Source organism: Argentina anserina, chromosome 3 (genome assembly GCF_933775445.1).
Source record: "Argentina anserina chromosome 3, drPotAnse1.1, whole genome shotgun sequence".
NCBI lineage: Eukaryota > Viridiplantae > Streptophyta > Magnoliopsida > Rosales > Rosaceae > Argentina > Argentina anserina.
This window is the reverse complement of record NC_065874.1, coordinates 13,157,900-13,174,966: the sequence shown is the minus strand read 5'-3', so window position 1 is coordinate 13,174,966 and position 17,067 is coordinate 13,157,900. Positions and strand designations below refer to the sequence as shown.

Sequence of the window (17,067 nt, the reverse complement as noted above, 5' to 3'; positions counted from 1 at the left end):
ATGTATATTTTAGTCATTTAACTTATATATATATATATATGATTTGAGACAAAAAATAAAATAAAATAGGAGTGTGTATTAAGATGTTAATATAGTACAGTAAAACCTCTATAAATTAATAGGCTCAGGACTGGCGAAATTTATTATATTAGCGAGATATTAATATATCAGTAAATTAATAATTTATTAATTTATCGATTAATTAATAACTTATTAATTTACCAAGGTATAATAAATATTTTCTTTCACCTTTTTTTTTCAAAAAAAAAAACACAAGTTTTACTTTGTTTATTCACTAAATTGTTTGATTTATCACGGATATGTTGTTCAAATTATTATGTTGCTCGATATTTTATTTTATTATTATTAAACCAACAAAATCCTTCAATGAAATCCTCATAAATGTAAATTCATCATATAGATTAAGTCATTATTAATTTACATATTTGATTGGGTCTATGTAAATTATATTCTGTTATCTTATAAATTTAGCGAATTATTAATTTAGCACATTAGTCCCGAGTCGGGACGGACAAAAAGTATTATTTTAGTGAGATTATTAATTAATCGGGTATTAATTTGACGAGGATAACTGTATATACAAAATTTCTCTAAAAAGTTAAAACTTATTTTCTATGCTAATAAACAACTTACTTTGACCCTAAGAAAAAAGCTCATTGGTTGGTCGTCACTGACATTAAAATGGTAAGGATATTATTCTAATTTATTGCTTATTGGATGTATGTTTATTGGTGATGGCCCCATTGGTGCTGATCGGAGCAGAACTCCTTCATTTTTTATCCTCACTTGAAAAACCAACTTGCACTCACACGACTGGACGAACACCCCTCCATAAGTCTATATAATGATGCTGCTTTCCAAGGATCAGTTAATACAAAGTACAAACATGTCCCAAATGTTCATGCAATTCCCTTTAGCGTTTGCCGGTGTTTTCGCTGTGATGATGCTCCTGGGTCATGCTCAGGATCAACAAGGTACCACGTTAAATTATTTTAGTTTTTTTAGGGTTGTGTTGATGTATAGTGTGAATCAATTTTATTATAAAGTTGTCAATTTAGTCCTCATTGTAGTAATATTGTCCTCAAAGTTGTAATTGAGTTTAAAGTTGTAACTTAACTGTATTTCACAACTTGATTACTAAACCAAATGATACTTTTGATGAATATATTGTGAGTCAAATTTATGACATCCCACTTAACAATGAGAAACTATTCAATTAGACCAAATGGTACTTGAAAATTCTTTAATTTTGTTGTTTTGAGTCAAGAATATATGTTTTTCAATTTTTGCTAGATAATATTAAACGAGATTTAAACTATACTGACTTTCACTTAATTTGTGGAGTGGAGTACGATACATCTACCATATCAGTTCTTGGTCATCACCTACAAATAACCAAGGTCTCATATATATGCAATTTTTTCTCAGACTTCATTAGTATAGACTGTGGCATACAAGGAAATTCAGACTATACAGACAACACAACGACCATTCGATACACTCCAGACACTGATTTCATTGACACCGGTGAGGGAAGAACCCTACCGCGTGACTATAATTTACAGCGGCAGTTTTGGTTTGTTAGAGTTTTTCCTGTAGGAATCAGGAACTGTTACAAAATTGACATTAAAAGCGGGCAAAAGTATTTGATACGAGCAAGCTTTGTGTATGGCAATTATGATGGGGAAAATAGTTTACCTGAATTTGAGTTACATCTTGGAGCTAATTTTTGGGATTCTGTGTCATTCACTGAAGTGGATTCTCCCACAATCAAGGAGCTCATACATATCCCTATGCGAAATTACATACATGTTTGTCTGGTTAACATAAATAAAGGTGTTCCGTTTGTATCGACTATAGAACTCAGGCGTTTACGCAAGGATAGTTATCAAACTGAAGTCGGGTCTCTGGCACTTTTGCAGCGAAGTAACATGGCAGCAAATGACACCATCTACAGGTGATTGAAATACATATAAATTAATTGAGCTGCTAATTTAATGTCAAAAGTACCTTGATTGTTGACACAATTATCATATATAGAGCCTGTATTCATTAATTGCATAGCCAACGGTCTGAGATTGTTATATGTCATTCAAATGCGTATATTGTCAAGTCCCTATAAGCATCTTTAGCAATGGTTTTAATCCGGCTTAATTATTCTTTTCTTAAATAGCTTTGAGAAATTGTATTCACCCAATTCGAATAACTAAGAGCATCTTCAACAACTCTTCTTAAAATTCTCTATTATAGAGGATGAAAACACCAAATTTCAAAAAAAAAGGTCTCAACTCCAACAATTCATCTAGTCTATTATATAAAATTAAATGAAAATTCAATTAAATCTCATAATGTCATAATTTATACCAAGACTAGAGAATGAATGATATTCTTTTTTTTTTGTTATTTTTAGGATGGAGAGTGAATTTCTTTTTGGTAAGAAATAAAGTTTAGAGAATGTTTTGAAAATTATACAAATCTAGAGGTTTTATTTCTCTCTCTTCCAACTTTCTCTCTTGGATGATTTAGAGGAGTTGTTGGAGCTAAAAATTGATTTTTTTCATCTATAATAGAGATTATTTGGATTTTAGAGAAACTGTTGGAGATGCTATAGATACACATCCTTTTTTTCAAGTACCCAACATTAAATTTGGTAGGTTTGTTAAATTACCTTAAATATACATGTATAGTTTTTTACAAAGTAAGTTGACAAATTTGCAAATCCTTTCACTTTTAATTTTGTAAATCTACTACAAATGGATTTTTATTTATAAGGGATCATAAATCATTTCAATTAAATTTATTTATTTTTCATTTCCATTTCAACTACGAATAGAAGTTACGCTATACTTCATAATTAATTTACATCAAAATATTTCAATCTTAAATGAGTTTGATTAATAAATATAACCTAATTTGAAAATTTTACATGACATTGACTAAATCAATTACATACTTGCTCGCGATTGCGAAAAATTTAGAACAAAACTATGAATGAATGAGTTTAAAAATGAATAGAATTGGTAATCTTCAACTGTTCAACATCGACCAAATAATAAGTTGTTCTTAATTAACGACATTTTTAACTTTTTATTATTTAAAAAATAAAAGAAAAAGAATATTTGCACCTTTGATCATCTTTTTATTTCTTGAAATGGACATTGTACGTTTGTGTACTGTAGAAAAAATGAGATGTGTCTATATATAGTAAATAGGTTGTGATATTTAGATAAAGGTATTTCAGGAACTGTAAGCGGGTGTATCTAATAATTTGTAAAAGTAAAAAGTTATTAGCTGGTTATTAATAAGGTGTGTATCTATATTCAGGCATGTGTGAATAAAATTTCTCAATAGCTAGTAGTATATTTTGGCCAGCCACTTTTAAAACATTATTCAGTAATTACTCTAATCTGCTACTTTTAAGGTTATGTATTATTTTTTTTATAAAACATATATATGTATTATTATTACTTCAATATATATATATATATATATATATATTTATAAAGAAAATAATATTACTTGAGAAAATATATATCTATACTACTATCTCTACTACTATAAAACGAGTACCCAAAGTTTCACCAAATTGTAAATTGTGAAATCTATCCCTCTATAATTGTATTATCATACATATACAGAAAAATAGTTTTGTAAAAATATAAATGGTTCACCATTGTGTTTTACAAAACTATCATTCGTAAGAAACAAAATTACATAAAATGATTGTTTTCAAAAATACACTTTAAAGAAAATTTGTAAACCTGTGCAGTTAAAACACGTACATTACACGGGTAGGAGGTTAGTTGTATATAAAAAGTTGGCACCCACGGAATTCACAAAAAAGTATTTTGCCCAAAATACCTTTTGTATCAAATACAATTACACAAAATGATTATATGTTAAAACAAAAATCAAAACGGATAAGCCTTTTAAAAACCAATAGAATAGGTAATGACAAATAAAGTCTGTTTTTTTCATCTTTACACAATAACCGGTGCGATAAATTGACATGTATATTGCACTGGTACGAGTCTAATTTTTCTTTTCTAAGAAGAAAATGATTGAACTATATATATAGTGTAGTATAACAACGATTACAAATGATTTAATCAAACTCCCCACAAATGGTTGGTAGGCCTTTAAGTGTAGAAGCCCACATTTGTATTTGTATCCGGTATGTATATATCTACAAGCAAGACAACTAGTAAATGAAAATATATAGAAAAGTCAAGTGAAGTTAGATGAAAAATGTATATGTTTATTACAACTATAAAACATAGAACCAAAATCTTCACAAAAAAGTGAACTATCAAAATTACCACTGTATTAGTTGATACTGATAAATAAATAAGAGTAATACTATAGTACATATAAATAAATATTTTTTAAAAAAAAGGTCAAAAGAATGTTAAACTGAGACATGTGACTGTGTGAATAAAAAATTAATTGAGGAGAATGTAGCAGGTTTCGTTGCGTGAGTGAGTGAGGATGTTAGTTAATGATAATTGTTACAAATAACCCCGTACAACATACTCTTTTCTTTCGTAGTTTTCTGATGAAATATCTCTATACATTCAGGTACCCAAACGATAATAATGATCGTATATGGTATCCTGAACCCAGTGATGATTGGGAAGAACTAACTACTTTGTCCCCCATTTTGGATGAAACCCCTTACCAGCTCCCATCTGATGTCATGAGTACCGCTGCCACGCCATATTCTACTGCGGCAAGCAAATATCTGAATTTTTCATGGATGCCCAAAGTCATCGATAAAAATGCATCATATTATATTTATATGCACTTTGCAGAATTGAAAAAGATAAGCGTCAGTCTGTCTAGAAAGCTCAATGTTATTATCAATAGAGAGCTTATTTCTGCGTCATTTTCCCCGATTTATTTGGAAACAACAACGAAAAACACCAATGTTGCTTCAGAAGGAGAAAATTATTATTTTTCAATATTTTCACCGGATTTAATGTATTTTTCGATCTTGAATGCCTATGAGATTTATGTGACAAAAGAGTTCTTGGTATCAGAAACAAACCAACAAGACAGTACGTATTTCTTCCTCCTACTCTTTAATTTCAGTGTTTTCGGTGGACATGTCTCAGTCCATTTCACACGGTCAGTAGCTGATTATGGAATTCATGCTCAACCACAATTGGATGTAAATCTAAGGGTTGAAAATAAAATAACTCTATTTTAAAAATATTCTTCTCACTCTTGGATTTACATCCAATGGTGATTGAGCATGAATTCATGGTCAGCTATTGACAGTGTGAACGAGACTGTGACATGTTTAATCCATGCGGATATATTAATAATTAATAGTTTTGACACACACAAAAAATGTCCTATTGTACTCTTAACACGTTATAAAAAATTTCATCTAATTATACTTAGTTGAAGCAATTACAAATCTCAAGTCAACATATCAAATCATTAAGAATTGCAAGGAGATCCATGCAATCCTCAAGCTTACCTGTGGGAAGGTGTGATATGTCGCTATCTGAATAACTCCGCACGAATCACATCCCTGTGAGTATACATATACACACAATGTTACATACATATTACTGAAGACCGCTTATTTAGTGGTGCAGATTTCCTTAAGAAACACACTTTTCAATCATACATTCATTATTATAATAGTTTATTAATATTTTGGCATATATATGTGTTTGTCATCAATTTCTATAAATTTTCTACTAAGTCAGTGATTCTCGCGACATTTAAAATTATAGTTCAACAATATAAAAGCCAATGATTTAAATTGAATAGATTTAGTTTGTTATTTAACTTAATATACTTTATATTTTTAGACAACCATCAAATTTTCCGATAATTGCAAATGATCATGATATATGTATATATATATAGTCCTTATCCAGAGTGAATGTTCACTCTGAAATTTCAGAGTGAAGTTCCAATTTTAGCACATTTTTCGGTCAAATTTTTTCAGTATAAGTGATTCAATATTTAGGTATGTTATTCAAGATCATCTATACAAAATTTCATCTAATTCGGACATCGTTAAGGTATTGAAATTATATTAAATCAATGAATGAATTAAAACTGTTCAACGTGAACCGTTCGTGTAAATCTCAATTTTGAAAGTTCAAACATTGTTAAATTAGATGAAATTTTGTAGAGATGATCTTGAATAGCATACCTAAATATTGAATCACTTATACTGAAAAAATTTGACCGAAAAGTGTGTCAAAATTGGAACTTCACTCTGAAATTTCAGAGTGAACCTTCACTCTGAATAGGGACTGATATATATATATATATATATATATATATATATATATTATATATAGAACTATTGGTTGGTTATATTGGAACAAAACTGAGACAAATTTATTTAGGTGCGGCTGTTACTACTGTACAGTCTACTTTATTCACCAAGCTAATGTCCCGGTCGGCAAACATGAAATAAATGTGAAATTGTATTAGCGACCGGAACCTCTCATTTGCAAAGCTCTGTTCAATCTTTTATAACAAGCCAAATATGCACCACTATCCATGCCAAATATTACCCATCCATGACGTTTCATCATTTAATGCATGCATCATGCATGATTTTTACCAGACCTTTGTCACCTCGACACGTACAAATGTACAATAGTCTGTAATCCAGACTATACTTTTCCCCTTCTGATTTTATTTTTTCCTATCGTCTCTTGCTCCATCAACCAAGTGTCAGTATAATAGTCTGTTAGAGTTATTTGCCACCAAGTAGAGAACTAAAACAAAAGATGTATTTAGAAGAAGGAGAGGCACCGTACAGTTTGATCTGACTAATTGCGATATGGTTTATTTGCAACAACAGTAGATGACGCAAAGTAAACTATATCCTGAAAATAATCACACCTTTAACAATATCCTCACTATATTTACTGATTATATGTTTTTACTTGAAAAAAAATCTATTAATTAAGCAATATAGTCATATGAGTATATATATATATATATATACTCTTATAACACAAACACACTTTGTCAGCTAAAATCCATACGAAAATATGTTAATAATCCTAGATTATATGTTAATTTATTTATTTTTTTAATATATAAAGGATATGGTAGTAAAATCTAAATTAATAAATACATTTGAAAAAGAAATAGAAAGAAAGTTATTTTGCAGATTTAACTTCTCTTTACAATAACCAAGGTTCTAAAAAACACTAGGCGCTAGTCGGGCGGATTGCCGGAGACTAGCACCTAGAGAACTAGTCGGAGACTAGGCGGTTTATATTTGTTAATTATATATTTAATTTTTACATAGCATATACAAATTAAAATAACATTAAAATATGTATTTGAATGATCATAAATAAAAAAAATACTGAAAATAATCAAAATATATATAAACTGCCCAAAACCCGTCTAAAACTCACCCGGAACCCGCCAAGAACCCGCCTAGGCGAATATTTTGACAAAAAACCGAGACATATCCGATTAGGCAAAATCAAAACAAGGGACTGGCCGCTTAATCTGTTTTTAGAACATTGACAATAATTGCACTCTACAATTAATTTTTTTTTAAACAGGTTTTCCACACACAATGTGTGGGCTGATGGTAGCATATATATATATATATATATGTGTGTGTGTGTGTGTGTCTTGTTCTTTGTTCAGTTATATCACTTACTAAAATAAGCTGTGCGACATGCAATCTACAGGGATTTGTCATCGAATGGATTAACAGGAGAGATAGCTGATTATATTGCTAATCTCACAATGATAAAGATTTTGTATGTAATTAAATGTAAAGTGTACACTACAAGTCAATACTGAGAATGCAGACAACTAGGATATTACATATGGTCGTTTACCAAAAGTATAAATAATAAAAACAGGATAAACCATGCCCTATGGTCAGAAATCAGAAGTTCAATTGGCATGGCATAATCTCTATACTGTATGTAGTTTTAATGGATTTGAGCTGCCATAATGTTTTCAGGAATTTATCAAACAACAAATTGTCAGGACAGATCCCAGAATACTTGTCGCAGTTGCCAAACTTAGAAATATTGTAAGAAGTTAGCTTCCTAACTTTATATTAATAGCTTTTATAATTGATCACTTAATTTTTTAAATATGCTACATGTAACGCAGGTGAAGAATGCTAATTATGTTTTAGTTACTTAGGTATAGATTAGTTTGGTAACTTTCAAGAACTTTCCGGCTGTCATAAATTCCTACATTGCTAATTACCTACTTTATACATAAATGATAAATCAATTAATTGAAACGATTTAGGACAAACTAGAAAAAGATATCATATCTCATCACAAAAATAAAAAGAGGATAGAGAAACTTGCATTGTAAAATCTATATTCCGATCCCACGTTCTTTCTTTAGTAATTTTTTTATAAATAATACAAAGAGAAATATTTGTTTATGCACTCCATTTAGCTACTTAATACACACCCATAATATTATAGAATTGAAATGAAATTTTATAGTGAAGTTCTCTTAATTTTTTTTTTTTGGGATCATAACAATGAAGTTCTCTACTGCTAAAAAAATGTTTAGAAAGAAGGACAAAAGCTTCATTCAGAGAAATCACAGATTATAATTAAAGGCTAAAAAACCATGATAAGATGGAGGAATAGTACCAGACGTCCAGACCATCTATAAGAAACACTATATGAGAGAGCTAATATAGCAGATGAGAGAGAAAGTGCAAAATCGAAAAATAGAGCAACCGTTAATTATCACCTAAATGATTTATAAGATTTTCACAAAAAAGTAGGTAAGTTATCATTCCGACTCTTTCCTAATGGGGATGGGAGTTCCCTTTTCTGAAACATAGGCATATTTAATTAACGTACCAATAATAAATGGAGATATGCGGTGGACACCTAGCGGCCGGTATAATTCATGGTTTCCATGTGCAGAAACTTAGACAACAATGAGCTCACAGGCTCAGTGCCTTCCAGGCTTGACGCAAAAAGAAATGACGGGTTGTCATTGAGGTATTATCATGATCGATATCCATGATAAACATTAAAAAGAAATTTCTTTCTCTTGAAATTAATGGCAGGAATTGTGATATCGCGTAGCCATCAGTTAACATTGTTTTTTGTTGTCAGTGTGTGCGGAAATCCAAGCTTATTAGGGCATGTTCCTTGCAAGAAGAAGAAGAACAACAACACATATGTGATTCTGGTCATTGTGACAATTACGCTAGTACTGTTATTGGTTCTTTCCGTTGCAGCAGCTAAATTTTGGAAATCCAAAAAAGGTGGGTTTGGAAAAGTGTACTTTGGTAAATTCTTGCCTTTTATTTAGTATGAAACTCTGAACACTTCTTACGTTCGTACTTCTCTTATCTATTCAGGGACACATGAAGTGTTTTTGAGTTTTAGCGGGGAGGATACTCGTCAAGGTTTTACACGTAACCTGTACAAAGAGTTAGTTGCGAAAGGAATCAATACATTTATGGATGAGAAAGGGCTCAAAACAGGAAAACAAATAGGAACCGCACTTATTGCTGCAATAGAAGCATCGGATATATTCTCAGAAAAGTATGCTAGGTCACGTTGGTGTTTGAATGAACTTGAAAAGATCATTGAATGTAACAAATTACAGCGTCAACATGTTATCCAAATCTTTTACAAAGTGGAACCAACGGATGTACGACATCAAACTGGTAAATTTACCCTTGACAATTCCCAAAATGAGGACAAGATCAACCAATGGAAAGCAGCTCTTTCTCAAGCAGCAGGTTTGAAGGGATTTCATTACAAAGGCGACAGGTATGTTAAATACATGTAATTTAAAATATAATAAGCAAAACATGCATGAAAAGTAAATTCACGCGTGTGTGTATACATACATATATACAAATGTTTCAATGTATATATTCAGATCAGATGATTTACGTATATTTTCTCAAACTGACAGCCATGAAGATGCATTGATCAAGGAGATTGTTGAAAGCGTATCAGCTGCCAGAAGGGAAAAAAACCCACTTGATCGGTTCGACAAAATATTCCCACCAGATGGTAAAAACAAAATAGTCATCTATACGACTTCATCAAAGGGGCACAAGAACTACCGTAAATGCCAGTTAATGCTCGACAGCTTAGACCAATATAGCTCTAGGCTACAGCTTCGTGACGTCTCAGAGACAATGAATGATAGACTGGGTGGTTCACCACAGTGCAAAGATCGGTCTGATGATTCTGATGTTTTGCCACTTCTGTTGTAGTAGTTTCTGTGGTGCCTGTATTCTCATAGAAATACAGACCACTGTGTGAAGAACGCGTGGATGTTATCTTTCGTTTTATGTCTCTGTCTTTGCATTTTTCGTGTTTGTCAAATCAAATAATGTTCAAATCAAATAGGATTTATCTTTTAAGCGAAGCAGAATGAAGCTTGGAACTGTAAAAAAATAATCTACCCTGTACGAAATAGAATAACTGTCTTGATTCTATTAAGCCAATTAAGCCTCGTACAAAGGCAACTTTTCTTGTAAACATTGTACGAATTAGGCCTGAAGACTTGACACATTATCGCCATGTATGGAGAAATTTTGAGAATACTCGACATTATCATAGTTAATATTTCTCAATCTCTTTGGTGGTTCACGTAATGAGTGCGTTGGTTAGAAGACCTAGTTCAATCAGTGTAATATACATCATATACATATAGGAGCCGCTCAGTAATTAAGAGTTCAGAAAATTTCCCTTGTTTGGCAAGGAATTAAGCCCCTATAGTTTCCCACCCTATCCACTTCACATTATCATTTACAGTTTCCACTTGCGTGGATCCGAAGCATGAACAATGATTATCTAGCATCCACCACCATAATAGTAAATGTGGTTCCCGTGTCACTTCTTCCTTGACCTGTGATGGTATCAATGACGTCTGTGGAACTTCTTTATGTGAAAAAACCAGGCTCCTTGGGTTGAGGCAATGCCACACCCTCATTGCTCAACATAAGAAGCACTGATGACATTTCTGGTCCGTCTGTCGGCAACTTCTGAACGCACAGAAGGCCTACTTGAATGCATCCCAGCACTTCGAACTTGTAAGGAAATCATGCTGGCGTATCTTTTGTATAACAGCAAAATATTTTGTACGAGGATTGTATATTAAGTATATTAGCTATAACTTTCCTTATATGAATTCTAGATAGCAATCTACTGTTAACTTGTAGGATCAGAGGTATTACCTCTTGTATTCACTCTTGTATAAAGAATGAATCTCAGTATCAATGAAATTCATTTCTTCAAGCCATATTAATCTCATCTTTTTCATAGTACCAGAGCAGGTTTGATCCTGACTCATCCGTTCCTTGCTACAATCAAGTAGCTTATCTCCTTCTCTCATCCATCATGGCTGTGACGAAGACAATCAAAATTCTGACAAATTGTCCCTAATTCATCAGATTTATCAAAACTCATCCTTCTGATCACACAGGAATGGTTCTCATCTCTAAGGTCTTGAATGGAAACAATTACAATGGTTGGAAGATGGCTATGGTTCGAGCATTGAATTCCAAGAACAAGCTCGTATTTATCGATGGCACAATCAAACCTCCTTCCAAGACAACTTCTTTGGACGACTATAAAACATGGTCGCGGGTCAACGACATGGTGCAGCAATGGATTACCAACACCGTTGATCCGGAAATCACTAATAGCCTTAACTATTATCCTACTGTCCAGGATGTATGGGAAGATCTTGCCAAACGTTTTTCCCAAGAGAATGCGCCCCGCATCTTCGAGATCCAGCGAGAAATAGCATGTTTTAGACAAGAACATCAATCAGAACTCAAGGGATTTTGGGATGAGTTGGCCTCATATGATGTTGCACAATCGGAACAACAAAAGCTTATGTAGTTTTTGATGGGATTAAACGAGATTTACACTGCAGTTTGTGGACAAATCCTTTTGATGAATCATCTTCCAACCGTGCGCCAAGCTTATGCTGCTATTTCCCAAGAAGAGAAGCAACGATCACTTAGTGTTTCTCATCCAATTGATTCGAGACACATCCCAAGATCCAATTCAAATATGGAAAGAGGAGGAGGACGACCAGATCGGCAAGGAGGCTCACAAACCCGACGTTTTGATCCGAAACGCCGTTGCGGTATGGGAAGAGGAAGGCCGCAATGCACCCACTGTGGAGATCCAGGTCACTAGGTTGAAACTTGCTACGAAATCATTGGATACCCTCCCGGCCATCCCAAAGAAAAACGCAATTTTGGTGCTAATTTTGGGAACCACCAATTTCGACCAAAGGTGCCTTATGCGAATCAAGTTTTTGAGATGATGAGTAAAGTTGTTAGGCCAAATGTGACCATGATTGACGCCCAATTCAATCAGTTTATGGCCTGTGTTGCTGATCAGTTCCAGAAGCCCAATTTGAGTACAGGGCCCAGTGCAAATGCAGTCACAAAGCCAGGTTTGTCTGAAAACGTTTCCCGCAATTGGATCATTGACAGCGGGGCAACGGATCATGTTATTTAATCTCCTTTGTTAAATTCTATTAAAAATTACTCATTGCCGCCATTATTAGTGCCTAGTGGAGATAAGGTTGACATTGTTGTTAAAGGATCTTTTCCTCTTAATTTTTTTCCCTACATGATGTGTTGTCAGTGCCAAAATTCAAAGTGGATATGTTGTCAGTTAGTCGTTTGACAAGGGGTATGAATTTCTCAATAACCTTTTTTCCCTATTAGTGTATCTTGCAGGATCTGGCTCCGAAGAAGACGATTGGTTTGGATAAACAACGTAACGGATTATATTACTTGACGACATTGGCGACGGAAAAACCCACCACCACCACCCCTTCTTTATCTTCCACACCACCAACCTGCAATCTCATCACCCGCGTCTCTACCAATCTATGGCATAACCGACTTGGTGATGTGTCCTCTCCTTGTTTGGGTTTCATTGCTAAAAAATTTCTGAATTTTTCCATTGAGTCTAATAATTCTTGCCACATATGTCCATTGGCAAAACAAAGTCGTTTACTATTCGGAACTAGTACAATTTCTTCTATTCGACCTTTTTGTAACGACCCCAAAATTTCAAGCTTAAAAACTCAAAATTCTAAAGTCGTTAAACACAAAATAATCTCAAGCAAATCGAAATCATTTAAGTGCACAGCGGATCATCACTGAGTTATCAATACAACTCAGAAAACCAATTATTACAACCCAAATTTATAATTTACATTGCGTAAGTTGGAAATGTAATAATCCTCACAATTTCTCACAAAATAGTCTCACAAGCTGGAGATAACTAACTTCAAGCCCTCTGAGCGGTCCGTCAATTCCCGCTAATCCACACCTGCGGAGTTATCCACTACACCATCGAATTGGTGCACCGGGATTGTAAACACATACCCGGTAAGCTTTACAGCTCGTATGAATAAAATGAAAATATATAACTCGCATATCAAATATATGAAAATCCACAATCAAAACAAATATAAATGCACTCATGAGTCAGTGGACGGCCCATCTGGTTGTCCCAAAGAAAACGAAGCGCTCATGAGAAATTAAGTAACCCTTCTGGTTACCCAAATGCATTTATAATGCGGGTACCAAGAACGCTGGTACACATCTGTTACCCCTCTCGTAATACACCGCCGATATTGGATAGCCACCCGCTACCCAACATCCAAAACAATCTGAGTACCCATGAGCAGATAACCACCCGTTACCTCACATGCAGTACTAAACTGATATTGGGTAACCACCCGCTACCCAACATCCAAAACAATCTGAGTACTCATGAACAGATAACCACCCGTTATCTCACATGCCGTACTAAGCTGATATTGGGTAACCACCCGCTACCCAACATCCAAACAAACTGAGTACTCATGAGCAGATAACCACCCGTTACCTCACATGTAGTACTATGGCAGACAGACTAGAGCTCTAACTGTATCGTAACTTTCGCCCGGCCAAAGGCTAGGTTCCGACTTGCCTCACATGTACAATAATCTCACATCATATTGTACCACACATCACGTCCGAAGACAAATCACAATATTTCACATTTTCCGTGATAAAATCATGTACAATAATCACTCATCATATTGTACGTTTTAAAACTTTCACAATATATCCATAATAAAAATCGTAACAGTATATTATATAGCAAACTATATATATTCGTATTTATTTACCATTTATACAATATATACATAGTCCACTATATCATATACATGTCATATTTCATAAACACCTGAAAAATTACGTACGATAATCTCACATCATATCGTACCATTAAAATCACACATGCACAATTTTTCTGTCACCGAAATGACTATTTTTAATGAATTAATAACAGTATGTAATTTAATGAACTATATATATATATGTATTTATTACCATTATACTATATATACGTAGTCCACTAAGTTATATACATGTTGTAATTCATTAAATAAACACACTTGCAAAAATGTTGAATCACCACGAGGGTAGATTCGTAATTCAGTGAGATTTTACTCACCTTATTGACTTGAGCGTAATTCCACAATTCGCGATGCTAATTCCTTTTCTCGATTTAACGATCACCTTGAAAAGATAAGAAAAGAATTTAGAATCGTTTCATAAACCTTTAAATGCCAAAACAGTAATAAACGGTTACTGTTCAGCAATTTTGGTTATACGAAGTTACTGTTCACTGTTCACTATTCACGGATACTGTACAATACTCAATTAATACGTATTTCTGTACGTATCAAATATTAATACGTATTTCCGTACGTATAAATATTAATACGTATTTCTGTACGTATAAATATTAATACGTATTTCTGTACGTATAAATATTAATACGTATTTCTGTACGTATACGTACGATTTAAATGTAAATACAAATTCAGTAAATAAAATTTACTAAATTACCCTTTTACAAAATTACTTTTTACATTTACTGAAAGTAATTTATATTTACATTTACCGAAGGTAAAATTTAATTACATTTACCGTAGTAAATAAAAATTACATTTACATTTACCGTACACAGTAAATTACCAAAATACCCCTTCAGTCAAAACTAATTACACCGCCTCACACGGCGGCGCGTGTGGCACACGCGCCACCTCCGGCCGGCCGCGCGTGGGGCCCACGCGCCGAGGCTAACCACGGCGCGTATCGCGCCACCGCCGCCCCAAAACTCTCCCTCATCTCTTCCTCGTCCTTCCTACGGTGGCAGACCCTTTCCTACACCTTCCACGCTCCCCCACGCGCCACTACTAGGCGGCGGCAACCCTCCCCCTCTATCTCCCTCCGATCTCATCCCAAACACATCAAAAATTCACCTCAACTATCACATAATCATTCCTAGCATCTATCTCACCTCAATCAATGGTGGGAAGCTCGTCTCGAGCTCGGTGGTGGCGAGGTGGATCGGCGCTGCGGCTTGCAGCGACTGTGGCGACGTCGGGGGTCCTCACGGGGGCGAAGCAAGTGCTGGCAGGCTGGAGGGTGACTGCCTAGGTCCTTGCGACGTTGATAGGCGGGGCGGTGCAGGCCACGGGGAGCTGGAGGTCAACGATCGGCGCGAGGCAAGGGGTCGGGGAACGAGAAGCTTGCGGGGTCGCCTGCGGGGGAGCTCGCGTGGTAGTAGAGCGAGGTGGTGAAGACCACGTTGCTCCGACTGAGGAGATCGTCGGTGATGCGAGGGGGAGGTGAGATTGAGGGAAAGAGAGAGTGAGGTTTCGGGGTGGGAGAGAGAGAGAAGCCGAGAGAGAAGAAGAGAAGAGGGGAGGCGGCGAAACAAAGAGAGAGAGAAGGGTTTCCAATAATGGAAACCCTAATCTGAAAATGTCTATTTATACTCGTTTCAAAAATCGGAAACTAACTTCCGACGTTAATAACTTTCACGTACGTCGTCCGATTAGAACGCGTCACATATCCACGAACTCGTATCGACGAGCTCTACAACTTTCATGAAGGAAGTTTTCACAACCGAGCGACGAAATAAAAGTCGATATAAACGTTACGGAAATGTAACGTTTTTCAATTTAAACGTTCCGAGAACGTTTCCGTTTCTCGTTTACTAACGTCGCAACCAAATACGTTCATTCTAATAAAATTCGAAATTTTATAGAATTCCAAATCAAACTAACATTGTTTAAAATTTAGGGTTATTACACTTTTGAACTTATTCATTGTGATATATGGGGTCGATATCGTCACTCTTCTCTTTGTGGGGCTCATTACTTTCTTACTATTGTTGATGATTATACTCGTTTCACTTGGATATTTTTAATGCGTCATAAAAATGAAGCACAACCACTCTTGAAATGTTTTTTTTTCGCTATGTAGTGACAATGGTAGTGAGTTCATGTCCCTTCATTCATTTTTTTCATGATCATGGGGTCGTTTTCCATCACTCTTGTGTTTACACGCCCCAACAAAATGGGGTTATGGAACTTAAACATCGACATATTCTTCAGGTCACACGAGCCTCAAATTCCAAGCTTATCTCCCTTCATAACTTTAGGGGGAGTGTGCACTCACAACCATCCACATCATTAGTCGTCTACCTTCTCTGGTCATTTCTTACAAAACTCATTTTGATTACTCCATTCCAACCACCGTCCTTCTCTCATCCACGTGTATTTGGGTGTCTAGCCTATGCCACCAATGTATATCCTTCTCACAAATTTGACTCATGCGCTATCCCATCTCTCTTCATTGGGTACCCAATTGGACAAAAAGCTTACAAATTGTATGATTATTCAACTAGAAAGGTTGTCACCAGTCGAGATGTCAAATTTCATGAGAATGTCTCCTCTTATGCCTCCAACCCGCTCAGCCCTCTCTTGGGCCAGCAACCCAGCCCAACTCCCCCTCTTGATCCCACTCCTCTTCTTACTTTTGTTGATTTTTCTTTTGAGTCTTCTTCTCCTTCGTCGCACTCCCTTCCAGACATTCCACCTTCTCCTCCTCCTTCCCCGCCACAGCCACCGCTCCCCCCCCACCTCCACCACCGATCTGGTTCACCTATAGCTGGCGCCGCCCGCCTCCACCTATACAACCCATCACCGACC

General features: G+C 35.0%; 1 protein-coding gene across 1 annotated transcript; it reads left to right on the top strand.

The window, feature by feature from the left end:
• The first annotated feature begins 907 nt into the window (after positions 1-907).
• LOC126787093 (probable LRR receptor-like serine/threonine-protein kinase At1g05700) lies at positions 908-10,249 on the top strand. Its single transcript, XM_050513027.1, has 9 exons — positions 908-995; positions 1,450-1,978; positions 4,600-4,721; positions 4,833-4,902; positions 7,994-8,065; positions 8,934-9,011; positions 9,129-9,280; positions 9,377-9,794; positions 9,943-10,249. The coding sequence occupies exons 1-9, from the start codon at positions 908-910 to the stop codon at positions 10,247-10,249; spliced, it is 1,836 nt and encodes a 611-aa protein (XP_050368984.1).
• The last annotated feature ends 6,818 nt before the right edge of the window (positions 10,250-17,067 follow it).